Raw genomic sequence first — 16063 nt, 5'->3', positions numbered from 1 at the left:
CAAGATACAGCTTTTTTTTTGCTGTCTCCTCCCTATAATTGACTCCAAGTCAATGCAAGTAAAATACATTCCTTAGATTTGATTTTTTTACACGTCCCTCTTTGTTTCTTCCAAATGTTGGCATTATGCCATATATGGTGTTTTATGTCCCTGTGTTCAAGGAGACAGCTGGACTGTTTGGAAATGTGTGTACTGAAAGAAATGAGACTGGAAGTACTTATGATTCAAGTACAATCTCCCTAGACATGCAATCAGTTAAGCACTATGTTTAAAGCATTAGGCAAGTCACTTACAAATCATCGATATCATGCGTTTAAGTCTAATTAGTTTAACGGAAGCAAAACCCCATCAACATTAACTGCATTAAAGTGCTTGGTGTGTGGCTCTCCTGGCTAGTTTTGATGGTTCCCCTTGGAGGCACGGCGCACAGTTTGGGAACCACTGCCATAGAGACTCTCACATCCTTTTACATACCCTTATAGACACCTTTATACCCATTCACATACCCATGGAGAGACTTTCACACCCTATCACGTACCCATATATAGACTGTCACACCCTCTCACATACACAGTGTCACAACCATCCACATACCCTTACAGATACTCACACACTCTCAAAAACCCAGAGACGCTTATATCCATTTACATACCTGTTCAAACTCTCACACTCTCTCATATACCCATACATAGACAGATAGACCCTCTCATATACCTATACAGACAATGTCACACCCATTCACATACCTATACAGATACTTTCACACCTTCTCACATATCGATACAAACACCCTTACCATTCACATACCCATACAGGCTCTTACACCCTCTCATATACCCATGTACACTCCTGTATACCCATTCACATACCCATAGAGAGTGACACCCTCTCAAATACCCATATGTAGAATGTTACACCCTGTCACATACCCATACAGGCACCCTTATACCCATTTACATACCCATACAGAGACTTTCACAACCTCTCACAAACCCATTCAGACAATGTCACAGCCATTCAAATACCTGTACAGATACTCTCATACCCTCTGACATACTCAGACACCCTTATACCCATTCACATAACCATAGTCTCTCACATCCTTTCCCACACCCAATCAAACCTCCTTAATTCCCATTAACATACTTATACAAACAGTGTGACATTTATTCACATACACATGTATAGACTCTCACACACACTCTCATACCCATGTAGACACCTGTATACCCATTCATACACCCATACACAGACTCTCACACCCTCTCACATACCTATAGATAGACTGTCACACTCTAGTTAAAGCTAATTTGCATTCGCAAATGGGCTGATTTGCAGAATCGGGCCATTTGGGGATGCTAACATCACTTTTTACATGCATCAAAACCCATTTTGTGATTCTGTAACTGTTGGAAGTGGGGGTCCATTGTTTACCGCCGCCACCAAATGCTGGAGGCGGGAGTCCCCGACCCCTCGCCTCAATGTTAGGCTAAGTAAGGACACCGTCTGAGATAGCCCAGCGTAACCCCTTAGTAGCTTGGCACGAGCAGCCAGGCTTATCTCCAAGGCATAAGTTTACAGTATGTGCAACCACGCTCACAGTAACCCAATGATGTCACCACAAATAGACTCCACGCAAGTTTTTTATAAAATGAGTATAAACTTTATATAACAGGTTATACGATATGACTACATGATACAAAATCAACATACAAGAATGGTAGTATTCTTTCCGGTCCTTCTAACAAACAGTTAAGCTCACTTCTAAATGTTTCCAAAAGGTTAGGCCAGTCGTATTGCTAGAATCACACATGTTGCAAAAGAAAACAAATACTGCAATGTGTAACGATATTCTCTTATACTGTGCAACAGAGAAACAATGCCATAAGTAGCGCCACAGTCATGTACTTTGCAATAAAAGGAATAATGCAATGTGTATCACTGCCAGCATGCCCTGTACCAGGAAGAAACAAAGCAATGCCTCACGCTACCATCATGTACTGAGCAATGAAGAAATAATGCACTGCGTCACGTTCTATACAGATACTGTGCAATGAAGAAATAATGCAATGCGCCACGTTACAATTAGGTAATCTGCAAGGGAAAATAGCCCAGTACGGAGCACACCAAGCATGCAGTTCGTCAGGCAAAAATAAGGTCAGGCATCATACGACAGCTGGATAGTGCATTAGCAACAATATTGCAAAGTGTAATACAACAGTTTAGGTGCTCCGTTAACAGTGCCCCCAATATGGATCAATGAGGACACCAAAGTACTGCTTCCCACTCCGGCCCCATTACTGCCCCTCCTTAGGTCAGAACGGGCCGAGAGCCGAGCCGAAGCAACAGGCTCGGGCAGCTGACAGAAGCGAGAGGCCGAAAGTGTGTCTCTCCGGGCCCGCACCCCACGCCAGGTGGCGATCCACATTACCTGGTGGGGGGTCAGTTGCTTGGATAGAATAGCTGTAATTCGAGGGGGACCCTAATTTAGCTGTAGGGAGTGTTTTCTATGCTTCTTCCAATGTAAAGTTATTAATCTTGCCTAAATATCTGGTGCAAGCCCACTGAGGTGCCATTAGTTAGGTCTCCTAACAGGCCTGGTCGTTTATACTGGGAAAATTGTGGTAGATTGCACGGATTTTCTCATCAAAATGGCTAGCAAGGGAGTAACAGAGAGCTTGTGATGCAAGCTTCTTTTGTGAACACGCACAAGAGTTGACAAAGGCGTTAAGTACTTTAAAAAGTTCTTTTGATGAATTAGATGCTTGGTTAATTTGGCTGGAAATATGATGTTTACGAGCTCTTTTAATTCAGTCCTGAGGAATATGTCTTTCTGTCATGGCCTCTCCATCTTTTTACACGAGGTTTTCTCTAGTCTTAAGCCCGGCGTGTTCCATGGAGCAAGCGAGACATCCATATCAACCGCCAAGGTTACTTTGCTCCATGGCCTAGATATGCTTTTAATGGCTTTCAACATTTTTCCTGCCATAGTTAAAATCTCCAACGAAAAGAAAGTGTTCGGATGAGAGCACATGCAGGTGCAATGTATTCTGGAGGCCCTAATTGAAATGTTCTTTGGACCCTAGAGGACGATATAAAAGGGCTCCATTCCAACATTCATTGACAGACAATTCAAACATAAAGATACACATCTCTGCTCATCCCGCATGTAGCGTATCAATACATGAAATTGCAAGCTTATCTTTGAAAACAATAACAATACCACCCCCTGCTCTTTCTTCTCTATCCAATGAAAGTTTCCGGTAGTTGTCCGGAAGAGCCTGTGCAACAGCTGGAAGGGAGGCAGAACTCAGCCAGGTTTCATTGAGGAAACAGGCTTCTAATAACGATGAGGAAATCAAATCCCAGAGCTCGGTCGCAAGCTTGGTAGGGACCTGACATTGCAAAGCATGCACTCAAAAAACCGAGAGTCTAGGGACTTGGGTGGAGAAGGAGGAATACAAGTGTAATTATTTGCCAGTAGTATAGAACCATAGCCTTCTTTCCCAATGTTGTAAATTGGCAACTCCCACACACCATAGATCCCTCAAGTTTGGCTGAAAAAGAACTCTTACAGTGTAACTGATCTGGTTACAAAAGCCATATTTTTTATATAGGTGAGTGAGTCTGGCCGAGAACCCAACACCTGATGATAAACGGACAGGGGTTCTAGCTCCTCTTGACGGCGAGGTGCAGATGGGCTTGCCCTTTGGCATTCTGGCGGCGTGCCAGCTGCATTCGTCTGCTGTGCATCAGCGTCAGGAGCTGCATGAAATAGTATACGAGAAGTGAACAGCTAAAGTGCCTCTTTGGCCATAAAACCGGAAGTAGGGTCACTCTAAGTTAAATGCTTTATCTACATAAAATGGCAAGACCATGGTGGAATGGAAAGCGAGGCAAAAGTGGTGCACATTACAACAGAAAGGTAAGCAAGGTTTCTGGCACTGCCTAAATTAAAATCACATTAAAATGGGGCTGGAAACAGCTAGACTGCTTGCCTGTAGTTACTGGCTGCGCGTCGGGAGCTGCATGATATAGTATAGCCTACAGTTATGTGTATTTGAAGTGCCAAATCTGTTAAGTTAGTACATATTCTCTTAGCAAACTTGCCTCCTTTACCTTGGATGATTAAATCCAAGAACAATATTTCCTGTTTGTCAAAGGTTATCGTGAAATTTAGCTTTTTCTTCATCGCAGTGCCAAATTGCTAACACTTTATAAATATACTGGCGCCAAAGGCATGTTTCTTTTCCAAAAGGTTTAGGCCAAATATGCTCTTCTTCACATTAGTCTAGTACAGACAAACTACGCTAAGGCTAAAGTGCTCTCCTAAAAGTCCCATGTAATTGCAGCAAAATCTTTCCCTCAAAAGCAAAGTAATTTTTCATCAGTGCCAATTCTGCCAACATCATAATCCACTCAATGGGAGTGACAAAATTCCATGTATGTTCTCTTAGGAGATTATGTATAGCTCTAAGACTTTCTTATTGAGAGATGCTAGCATTCAATGCCTCAACATCCAGACATAACATTATTTCTGTTAGAGGATCATAATCCAGTTCATTCAGGATATTCAGAAGATGTTTTTGTGTCTTTTACATAAGATTCATTCTCACCATAGATGTCATAAGAACCAGTAGACAAACTGGGATAGAGGTTCCAGAACCAAGCCGATGCCCGATACAATCGGGCGGCCCTGTGGTGGTATTCGTCCTATGTGTATTTTGGGAATTGTATAAACATAAAGAATCCTAGATTTAGATGTAATCAGGAATTCAGCCTCTTTACAGATTATCCAAATATTGACTGTTTCCTCTTCCACCAAACTGCTGGGAAGACAATCCTGTTGGTATATGGAATGACCTGTGGGGTCAACCTTGTCCAAGTAGCTAATTGCCAAACAAAATTAGCTGAGGCCGATTTGGCCTTCAGGACCATCAATGTCTTCCATTCGGATATTTCAGCAGGCCATCTCCCTGTGGAATGCTACACAGTAGGAGAGCATCCCACCATCTGTAACTTTCTTTGATGATTAGATTGACAAAGACTTCGGAGCCTAGGTATTCACAACTATTTGACGGTAAATTTGCTCTGAACCATGTTCCCATGCTGGCCCAATAAGGAATATTTATTGAGGATGAAACTCTCTGCCACGCTAGCAATGCTCTGCCTGATCTCCTGCAGGAGGTTTGCAGATCTCTGAACTTACCCAAAAGGATGTTTACCCCAGGCTATGTAAGTTTTACTATTGTCAAACGGATGATGCACAGTGGAAGTGTCCATAATAGTATTTATTAATCTAAGACAAAAGGTGAATCCTTTAGTAGGTCAACAGTAGGCCAGATTTGCAAGTTGTTTGAATTGCTACAAGTTCAACCATGTCATTAAAAAATTAAATAGTTTACACAACCTAAGAAAGTGTCAGCTTGTTCCCAAATAATGGCTGTGGGAAAAAGGAGCCTTCTCTGCTTTCCTTCATGGGATTTTGATCTGGGAGGAGAAGACTGGAAAGGGTTTTCATAGTGGGAAGAGAAACAGTGAGCTTCCCATTTAAAGAAATGGTATAAACTAAAAGCCTGCTTCCAAAAAGTTTTTGCAAATTGAGAGATATAGTACTAAGTCACTTCACAAAATCAACATTCGGACGTAGTCACAGAATTATCAGCCTAATTATTATTAGTTGATCAGATCGCAAATTTAGGTCCCCTTTGATTAGCTACAAACACAGGGATGATGGCCTGCTATGAACAGCAGACTACCATTCCGGTGTTTGCATTCCTAAATGTAAAACTTTATTTAAAGCTGCCTATGTTTCTTTTATAGACTAGTGCTGCTTTAAAAAAAAAATTAAATTTGGACATTAAGTGGCGCAGGCAGTAATCCCAGACCATTGCCTTCTGCCTTCGGACCTAGATGATTCCCTCTTTTGGGACTGATTAATGATTTTCAACAAGAATTGCAGTTGCAAACCATTGATACACTGCATACCAAATTACAAATTGGAAGGAAAGCCAACTGTCTTAACTCCTCAATTTTACTATACCGAAATCCTATAATGGGCACCAATTAGGAGAGTCCACTTGGTACAAATACCCGATCTCTATTATAAGAAAACCCACAATGTGCCATTACTGTCACTTTCAACATGAGCTGTGCTAATTGCATTGAATGCTGGACATAATCTCCTCACAATCCATGAATATATTAAATATGGACCAACTATCTAGAACATCAGGACTATCTAGAACATCAAGGGTTTTAGGATTCGAGATAAACATTTTAATGGCACTCCTGAACTTCCCACAGACTACATTCTCTGGAAGACTTTGTTAGAAACTGGGTTTCTGGTTGGCTAGGGCGAACACCTAAGCCAGGCAGAGCCCACTACTCTAGTCCGGGTAAGGGAGTTACACACCCAAGATAACCCCTGCTCACCCCCTTGGTAGCTTGGCAGAGCAGTCAGGCCTATCCCAGAGGCAATGTGTAAAGCCTTTACGCAACACACACACGCACACACACCAGTGACACACTAGGCACACCACAAAAGAGACTGCACACAAGGTTATATAAAAATAGCCTTTGTATTATATATACATCAAAACACATTAGACCATACATTATTGAGTAGCATTTAAAGCACTTTTAAGACCACATAACATAAATCACTGTGCCATTAGGCACTTGTTAAGGCATATACCACATCAGACCCTAATCACATGAAACATTGCACCACTATGTGATGTGCCTGTTGTAACATCACATAAACCATTTTGTCATTTCCTTATAATTTGTCTTGTACCCCAATAAGAGTAAATTTTATCAAAACACAGTACAGTACTCATTTGAAAACCTACCACACCTTTGGTAAAGCAAAATATCTTTATATGCTGATATAGCCCTAACAAAAGTGAGCTTGGAAAATATTAAACAAAATATATGAATTAGTGAGGTGATTATTTTGGGATCCTCCCTAACCTAGGGAGAGGACCAGGCAGATTACTTGAATGCACAGAGCACATCATGCTGAATGATTTGGTGGTGGTCCCATCCTCTTAGGACCACCCCAAGCAAAGTTATGGGAAAAAATACAATCCAAACAAAGTCCCTGCAAGAGATTCTATAGTGAAGTGAAAATCCTAGTATCAGCTCTCCCGCTGAGCTGGGAGAACCCTGCCAGGTTTATCTGGGTTTATCTCTGCTTCTGGGGGTTTGCGGGAGGGGCCTGTCCCCGCATGGGCACCTCAACAACCTCTCTCGGTAAAGGGCAGCTCGGGGAGCCCACTCCGGCTATCCTTGCCTGTTCCATGCTCCATCAGCACCCAGGCGTGCTGCGGCAGGAGCTGACAACTTGTATCGAGGTCTGCCCACTCCAGCGAGCAGACTGCAGCCCTCTGCAGTCATCTCCCGCTCCCCCCAGACATGGGCACAGGGAGCAGGGAGAGCTGACCACGCGGGGGAGGCAGCAGCCCTCCCCAGTCCTTACTCTCGGGAAGCGCGACTGTGTCCACTCTGGTATCCCCACCCAGCTCCTCAGACGACTCCAGACCATACAGAACGCCGCAGCCAGACTCATCCTGGACCTCCCCAAATGAACCCACATCACGCCCACCTGAAATACCTTCACTGGCTCCCCATCCAGAAGAGATGCCAGTTCTAAAACCCACCTACAAAACCCTCCACAACCTAGGACCTGCCTACATCAACTATCAACTGAGCTTCCACCAACCCTTCAGACTGCTGCACTCCTCCTCACTCGCCTTCAAACAGCCCCCTCCACATCCTTCTCAGCGGTGGCCGCTCCTTATCCTACATCACTGCTAAGACCTAGAAAGACTTTCCCCTCTGGCTCCGACCTGGCTCTTCGACACAGGCACAGCACCCAGATACCTCCAGGGGTGACAGTGTGTGCTTTACAAATGCATGTTTGATTGATTGATTGATTACACAGCTTAGACGTTTTAGTTGATGGATAAACTATAAACCCACAGTGACATATAATGTGATGTATTTGATTCAAAATAATCATCAACGCCAACAATTTTTAATGAAGAAAATTAATTTGCTGCTTTATTACTTGATGTCGATTGATTTAATCAACTTACCCACAAGACTAGAGTATTCATTAGACGATCGATACTTGTTCTTTTAAATTTAGTTCTGCCACTGTTCTGCATTAGTTTGGTGTCAGGGCCTATACAAACAATAACAAGAAGTGAATATCAATAGGCAAATATTTTTTAATGCTTTATTTAACATATATTAACATATATGACTCAAAACACTAACATCATAGCGTGCACCTGGTTCTTGTTTTAAAACGATACACATATCCATCTTTTGGGACTATGTAACTAACAGGTGCATTTTTACAAATGCAGCGTCACCTAGACATTCATGTGCTTGCTATTTGTGTTTTATGAATTCTAAACATAACACATAGCACTTCCTTTTCCACATTTGTAATGATTTTTCAGCAGAAGCAGACACACATCAAATTAACCCGTTCCCATCAATGGTTGTACATAATATATCACACAAATGCGACATAGGTAGCCATTATTTCTTCAGTTTGCCTCTTTCAGCCGCCACGACCACTCACCAGTGTTCTTGGGTTCGCAGTACAGAAGAGAGCCCACATCAGGGGTCCCGTATGTAAGTATATTTTAGCAAGTACATCTAGTACCGCCACCTAGTCATCAGGGTCCAGGATACACTGTTTACACTATTAACTGAATAGGCTGGCTATCATACCTTGGAGTTTATTTGAACATGTCAATTTAAAGCCGACTATTTGTTGCCATTTCTTTAGTTTCTTACATACTGCTCATTCTAAAGTGGTAAAATCTCGTGTACATTGTGAGCAAATAATAACAAGCATCTGCAATGCAATAGGTCTCTCATTGGGAAAGTTTGAGCTATTGGTATTGTAAATGGCAAAGTTTTTTATTTATGTGTTGGTTTTGAAAATAGCGAAATTGTTAGCTTTGTCATTTACAATGCCAATAGTTATAACTTTCGCAAATGTGATACCTATAGCATTTGTAATGCAATATGTTTTGTATTTACGTGACTTAGATTTATTGATATTACAAAAAACAATGGCTTTTAATTTTTTTAAATAACTAATACCTTTTTTTTTTTTTTTTTTTAAATATTTTTATTATTGCAGGAAACGACAAAAACCAAAGTGATACATAAATACAATTTCCAACGGACTTAATAAACATATATTTTCAATAAGTATAATTTTAGGAATGAAAGAGTGAGAATTTGGAGAAAGAAAAAAAGAATAAACAAAAAAGAAAATAAGGGACGAAAAAGAAAGAAATGAGTTAATAGAGGAAAGAAATAAAGATAGTTCAGTTATTAAACAGCAAGAGGAGATAAAAAGAAAGAAAGAAAGGGGAACATTTAATAGAGATAATACTTAGCACAAAATAAACCTTTAACAGTCCCCATTTCTTATACTTCAAAAAATTGTTTCCAAATCTTTTCTTTTCTAGCAAGGGCTTTTAGTCCTCTATATTTGGCAAGTGTAAGTTCCATAGTTCTAATTTCGGTAACCAATGCTAAACACTCAGCTACAATTGGAGGATCCTTAGAGATCCATGCCCTTGCTATGATTAATCTTGCACAAGCAAACAGAATTGTTATAAGGTCCTGGTTGGGACAGTTGATCTCATGGATGTCTAGTAAGACCAGCTGTGGAGAAAGTTCAGGTATCTTTATCTGATTAGTTTTGGGGTGGTCTGTTATTCCATTCCAATAACTAGAGAGTGCAGGACAGGAAAATAGCATATGTTCTATACCAGCAGCATATGTGTTACACTTCGCACATTTAGATTTATCAGATAGTGAGTTCCCTTGCGTCCATGAGGAAATTCTCTGTGGTGTGTAATATAACTCAGTGATTGTCCTATACAATTGCATTCTTAGGTTAGAAGAGTGCACAACATCACTTAAGTGAGTTAGGGCATTTCCGATCTGCCTTGAGTTTATGTCAAGGTTTAGTCTGCGAGACCACTTAGTTGCAATTTTGGTAGTATTTTCGCATTTGTCTTTAATTAGAAGTTGGTATCCCAATTTTATGAGTAATTTGGTTTTATCAGAATATATACACTCCAAAATATCAGATTGAGTAACTTCCGTTATTTTCATTTTGTTATAAAAAAAGTCTCTTAACTGGCGATATTTGAAGTGCATATCATTCGTTAAACCATTTATTATTTTCAAAGTTTCAAAATCTAGCATACCATTAATTCCAAATATATCTCCTAATGTATTAATATCACAACTAATCCATCGATTCCCTGTCCCATCCGAAAAGATACCCGGGAGACCTGGATTGTTCCATAATCTAAGTTCGGCATTATACAATGAACCCTTACTGATGTGCAAGATTTTATTCCAAATTTTTATAGCATGTTTTGCAGTCTTAAATTTGACCCGCTTGAAATAGTTTGGGTCGTGTGTGCGAAGCAAGAATTGGTTAGATTCGGCACCCAGCATATACTGATGGAAAAATAGGGAAGGCTCATTTTTTAGTAAGCTCCTTATTCGAAAAAAAAAGGTAGCCAAAAAGTATAGATTAAAATCCGGAAAAGCAAGTCCCCCTTTAGATATTGGCAATGTCAAAAATGTAATAGCCCTGCGTGCCTTTTTGTACCCCCAGATAAAGCTACTACATATACCGTCTAACCTTTTGAAAAAGAGTTGATTCGGTTGTAATGGTATGGCTCTGAACAAATAAAGTAATTTAGGTAATATTTTCATCTTAATCAAATTAAGTCGGCCTAATAAACTAAGAGGGATTTTATGCCACTTTTTAAGAGTTATGGTAGTTTCTTTTAAGAATGTCTCGTAGTTCGTTTCCAAGATTTTCCCCACTTTGGCAGCTAATTTAATACCTAGATAGACGGCTTCTCTGCAAGTGTCGTAAATGTGAATATCCGGAGTATAATTAACTATGATTTGGGTTTTACTCACATTCAATTAGTAACCCGAGATTATACCATATTTTTGTGCTTCATTGATAATTTCTGGCATAGCTTTATTAATATCGGTGGTATATATTGCTATGTCATCAGCAAAAGCAGTTAATTTAAGAGCTATGCCCCCATGATTCACTGGAATAATATTAATTTGTTCATTTAGTGCATTTAAAAAAGGTTCTAAAGAAAGAGCAAAAAGTAATGGGGAAAGGGGGCACCCTTGTCTTGTGCCTCTTGCTATCTTGAAGTTAGCTGAGTTTTTATCTCCGTAGCTTATCAAAGCAGATATAATACAATATCTAGACAAATATCTAACTCCACCTCGGGTGTTAAATACAGAAATACTTCAACAACTCAATTCAGAAATAACATTAGATGAAATAAAACGAGCCATAGATAACCTACCCTTAGGGAAGGCGGTTGGAGAAGACTGTCTACCTGTGGAACTTTATAAACTCTGCGCCCAAGAATTACTGCCCATATTAGAGAAAGTGATAAATTCAATTAGTGTTTCCAAACAAGCACCTCCATCATGGAAAATAGCGAAAAAAAAAAAAAACATTAAAAAGGGGAAACCGGAAAAAGAATGCGGATCATACCGGCCGATTTCTTTACTTAACTCTGATGTTAAAATCTTTGCTAAAATCCTTGCAAATCGGTTAGCCCCCACCATGCCATATATTGTTAATCTTCAACAACACGGTTTTGTAATGGGCAGGGACACTACCACACATGTAAATACATCAATAACAGCCTTTGATGTAGCTGAAGCTACTCACACCCCGCTCGGTATGATTATGTTAGATGCGGAAAAGGCATTTGACCGAGTGGGGTGGGAATATCTGTGGGAAGTATTAAAGAAATTGGGACTCTCTGGGTCTTACTTAGATTGGGTAAGGTCTCTTTATAAATAACTAATACCTAAATAAAAGTTATTGTAATTTATAATGGCAATAGCTTAAACTTTTGTAAATAACTTTTGTGAAGATTATGTTCAGTGTATTTTATTGTAACGAAAATCTAAGAACAGAAGTGAAATATTAACATCTTTTTGTGACATTTGTAATAAAGCTTGAAACATCGATAGAACATATTTGAACCAGTTGTTGTTAAATGGTTGCACAGATTGATACTGTGGTGACGCTGAGTGATGTTGTGGTGGCGACGAGTGATGCTGTGGCGTTCAGGGATGCTGTGGTAGCGCATAGTGATATTGTGGTGCCCTGAGTGATGCTGTGGTGGTGCTGAGTGATGCTGTGGTGATGCGATAGATAAAGTGAGTGCGATAGATAGATAGAGGGCGGGCGATAGAGGGAGGGCGACAGATAGATAGAGTGAGGGTGATAGATAAACAGAGTAAGGGTGATAGATAGATAGACAGATAAATAGAGTGAGTGCGATCGAAAGATAGATAGATAGTGATGGGGCTAGATAGAGTGAGTGCGATAAATAGACAGATAGCGTTAGGGCGATAGATAGATAGATAGAGTGATGGTGATAGAGTGAGGGCGATAGATAGATAGATAGATAGAGTGAGGGCAATAGATACAGTGAGGGCGATAGAGTGAGGGCGATAGATAGAGTGAGGGTGATAGAGTGGGGGCGATAGATAGATAGAGTAATTATGTGGCGTGTATTTAAGTGGCAATGTTGCGTTGAGCGCAGTGTAAATATGTAGCATATAATTATGTGGCACTGAGTGGTATTTTGCGTGTATGTTGCATTGAGTGCAGTGTAATTATGTGGCATGTAACTATGTGGCACTGAGTGGTATTTGGAGTGTAAGTCGCATTGAGTAGAGTGTAATTATGTTGTGTGTAATTATGTGGCGCTGAGTTGTATTATGAGGAGTATATGTTGTATTTAGTTGAGTGTAATTGTGTGGCGTGTAATTATGTGGCACTGAGGGGTATTGTTTGGAGTGTATGTTGCATTGAGTGCAGTGTAATTATGTAGCATATAATTATGTGGCACTGAGTGGTATTGTGTGGAGTGTGTGTTGCATTCAGTACGATATAATTATGTGGCGCTAAAGATCCTCTTGCAATGCACGTGTGAGATGCTGTTGAATTACACTGGAAATCCCTTGTACCAGACAGCTGGGAAGTTAATCAGGCATTTCACTGAAGAGATGACCCGCTGTTGCCTTGGGCAAAGACATCCTCTTGAAATGCGCAATTGAGATGCTCTTTGAAAACGCGGAAGACATAGATGGAGAGATAGTTGAACATTTCACTGAAGACATGCTGTGGTGTTGCACATGAAGATGCTTTGACAAAGTAGCAGAGACATGCTCTTCTGTTTATTGCCCTGGATACATGTATTGTACCTCGGGGTTTGAGATATTTTTGCTGTAGTAATATTCTTTGGTAAGTACCCCTCTGTTCCTCGGATCTAGTTCCATGCCATATTCCCAAAACCAAAAATCCACCCTTGCACAGGAAAGATGTGTTACACTGCACCAGGAGATGTTTTAAATATGCACCAGCGAGCTGTCCTGTTGATGCAGTGGTGAAATGCTCTTGCATTACTCTAGGATTGTCTGGGGAGATACCATACAGTTACACTGAAGAAGCATTATGGCATTGCGCTGGAGAGTGACGTAGCCATGAAATAAAGTGAATGTTGTGTCCACGATGTTTGGGATGCTTAGTTTTATTCACACCCTTCCATGTAAAAGGACATTATCCCTTTTATTTTTCATGCAACATCTACATGCTGTCATGGTATTTTCGGTTGTTTCAGAAACCATCAATTCTGCTCCCCCTCACCTAATTTTTTAATTTCAGGAGGTGACATGGGATGAGAGGAGTACGCACAAGAGGAGAGGATGAGCGATGAGGGGGGGAGAGAGGAGGGGACACAGGGGGAGAGAGGAGGGGACAGAGGGGGAGAGAGGAGGGGACATAGGAGGAGAGAGGAGGGGACACAGGAGGAGAGAAGAGGGGACACAGGAGGAGGGGAAGCAGGAGGAGAGGACACAGGAGGAGAGGAGGAGACAAAGAAGGAGGGGATACAGGAGGAGGGGACACAGAACGAGAGGAGGGCGCACAGGAGGAGAGAGGAGGGGGCACAGGAATAGAGGAGCAGAGTGGAAAGATGGCACAAGAGGGGATGAGGGGCAGGGAAGAGCAGACCAGTAGGGAAGGGAGACAAGGGAAGAGAGGAGACAGGGGAAGGAGAGAGGCAGATGATAGGGTGCAAAGGAAACAGGAAGCAAAGTTTAGAACAAGGGCAGACAGTCAGTTCATTTTCCTGAGGTACTCCTGGAATGGTCTGAGAAGGTCTGGGAACTGATGAATTGTGTGACTGGGCAGATGACAATACTCGCTGTATGCAATGTAAGGAAAGGCACGGGTTCATTGAAGCTATAGAAAGATCACCACAGAGGAGCCTGACCAAGTGATGATAAAAGCAGCGAACACTTCAGCTTTTAAAGACCAACGGTTGCACTTTACAATTAAAGCCCACTATACCAGGAAAAGGAAGCCAAAAGGCTGTGTAATGCAATGTGTGAGCCAACTCTGGGCAGAACCGACAGCGGGTGAGCATACCACCAACAGGGACCACACCTAACATTAGCAAACATTTATTTTGTACTGCACGCGTCCTTCACCCTTTTTAGCAGTGCATTTGAGAAGTTTCCTTATAGAGCACACCTTGGCCGTTGCGCCTTCATGACACCACCCACACCCAGGACACCGCGCCTCCCACAATGCAAATCAGATACCAACGATTCAGCAAGAATGGCACTACAGCCTCACTCACCAGCTCACAAAGGCAGCAATCACCAGCCCTGAACACAGTAGGCAATGGGGGTCCGACAGCCAAGAGCAGGGCACAGAATGCGAAGACAAGGTTATACAGGGCGCACAAAGGAAGCATGGGGTGGCAGATGCAAAAAAAGCAGATGTTACTCACAGTTCTTCAACCTGTTTCATGCGCAGAGAGATGCTGCCAGCCTCCTTGGCTACGGGTGCCCTGCACAGACAGAGTAGCTCAGCAAGGCATGCAAAATAATTTGTGAGATCAACAACAAACTCAGTATTCGGCCTGGGAGGACGGGGGCTGCCCGCGCATGCGCGCCATTTTTAACTTTCGTTCTGAAGAGCCCCGGTTAGAAATGCCAGGCATGTGCGGGCAGCCCCCACCCTCCCAGGTCCGGCAGCTGAAGTCCCGGGGCCCGGGTGAAGAACATCAGAAAGCACTGCGGGGCTCCCATGGCTAAGGGGAGAGCCCCGCGTCGTGCTGGCAGAGGAGCTCGAGTGCTCCCATGACAAGCTCCGCGTGTGACAAATGATGCAGAGATGACACCAGCGACAAGAACCAGGTGAGGTAAGGGAGGAGAGGGGAGGGGTGGGGGGGTGCGTGTGTGTGTTTCTGTGTGTCTGTGTGTCTGTGGCTGTGTGTGCGCGCGTGATTGAGAGAGGCTGACTTGCTGTGAATGTGGAGCAAGAGATGTGCATGGCGCCGGGCTCGACGTGCGCGTCCACAGACCCCATCCTCCGGCTGCCTCGCATGGGATCCATCCCCGCGCTGAGCATGCTGAGGGCGGTTACACCCAAGCTGGAAGATGGCCGCCCTAGTCACTGGCAACGACGCTGTTGGGCGGGGATATTGGTTTTCGGGTAGTATGGGACAAAAGCTGGCACAGATTGAGACTGTAGGGGAGCGTACCTGATGATTAGTGGCTGATATGGATGTTGTTAGAGAAGTTGTTAACTCAATTAGTCAAGTTTTGTAGTGATGTCACAGGCGTAAAAGTGTAAAGTGATGCCATAATGTAAGAATTTGGCGGTCTCTAGTTGGCAGAGGTATACACTTCTGACAAATAGGGACTCACCTCCTCTAGTCAGGGCAAGGGGATCACATACTTAGATAACCCTGCTCACCCCCTTGGTAGCTTGGCAAAGCAGACAGGCTAATCTCAGAGGCAGTGCGTTAAGCATTTATGACCATATACAGTAATAAAGTGAATACACTACAAATGGACACGACACAGTAATATTATAAAAATAAGGATGTTTATATAAGGCTTAGCACAAGACCAAATAATGACAAAAATATACCAC

At 42.2% G+C, this 16063-nt stretch overlaps 1 protein-coding gene across 1 annotated transcript in view; it reads right to left on the bottom strand.

Annotated features, from left to right (window-relative positions):
* Positions 1-16063, bottom strand: part of ATP8B4 (ATPase phospholipid transporting 8B4 (putative)) — a 3619152-nt gene that overhangs the window by 2113234 nt on the left and 1489855 nt on the right. The window contains exon 10 of the mRNA XM_086958264.1: positions 8103-8191. Coding sequence (XP_086814390.1) covers positions 8103-8191 — 89 coding nt within the window. The remainder of the gene's footprint in view (positions 1-8102; positions 8192-16063) is intronic.

The sequence above is a fragment of the Lissotriton vulgaris genome, chromosome 2_1 (genome assembly GCF_964263255.1).
Source record: "Lissotriton vulgaris chromosome 2_1, aLisVul1.2, whole genome shotgun sequence".
NCBI lineage: Eukaryota > Metazoa > Chordata > Amphibia > Caudata > Salamandridae > Lissotriton > Lissotriton vulgaris.
Note: the sequence above shows the minus strand (reverse complement) of the source record. Positions and strands in the feature narration are given on the sequence as shown.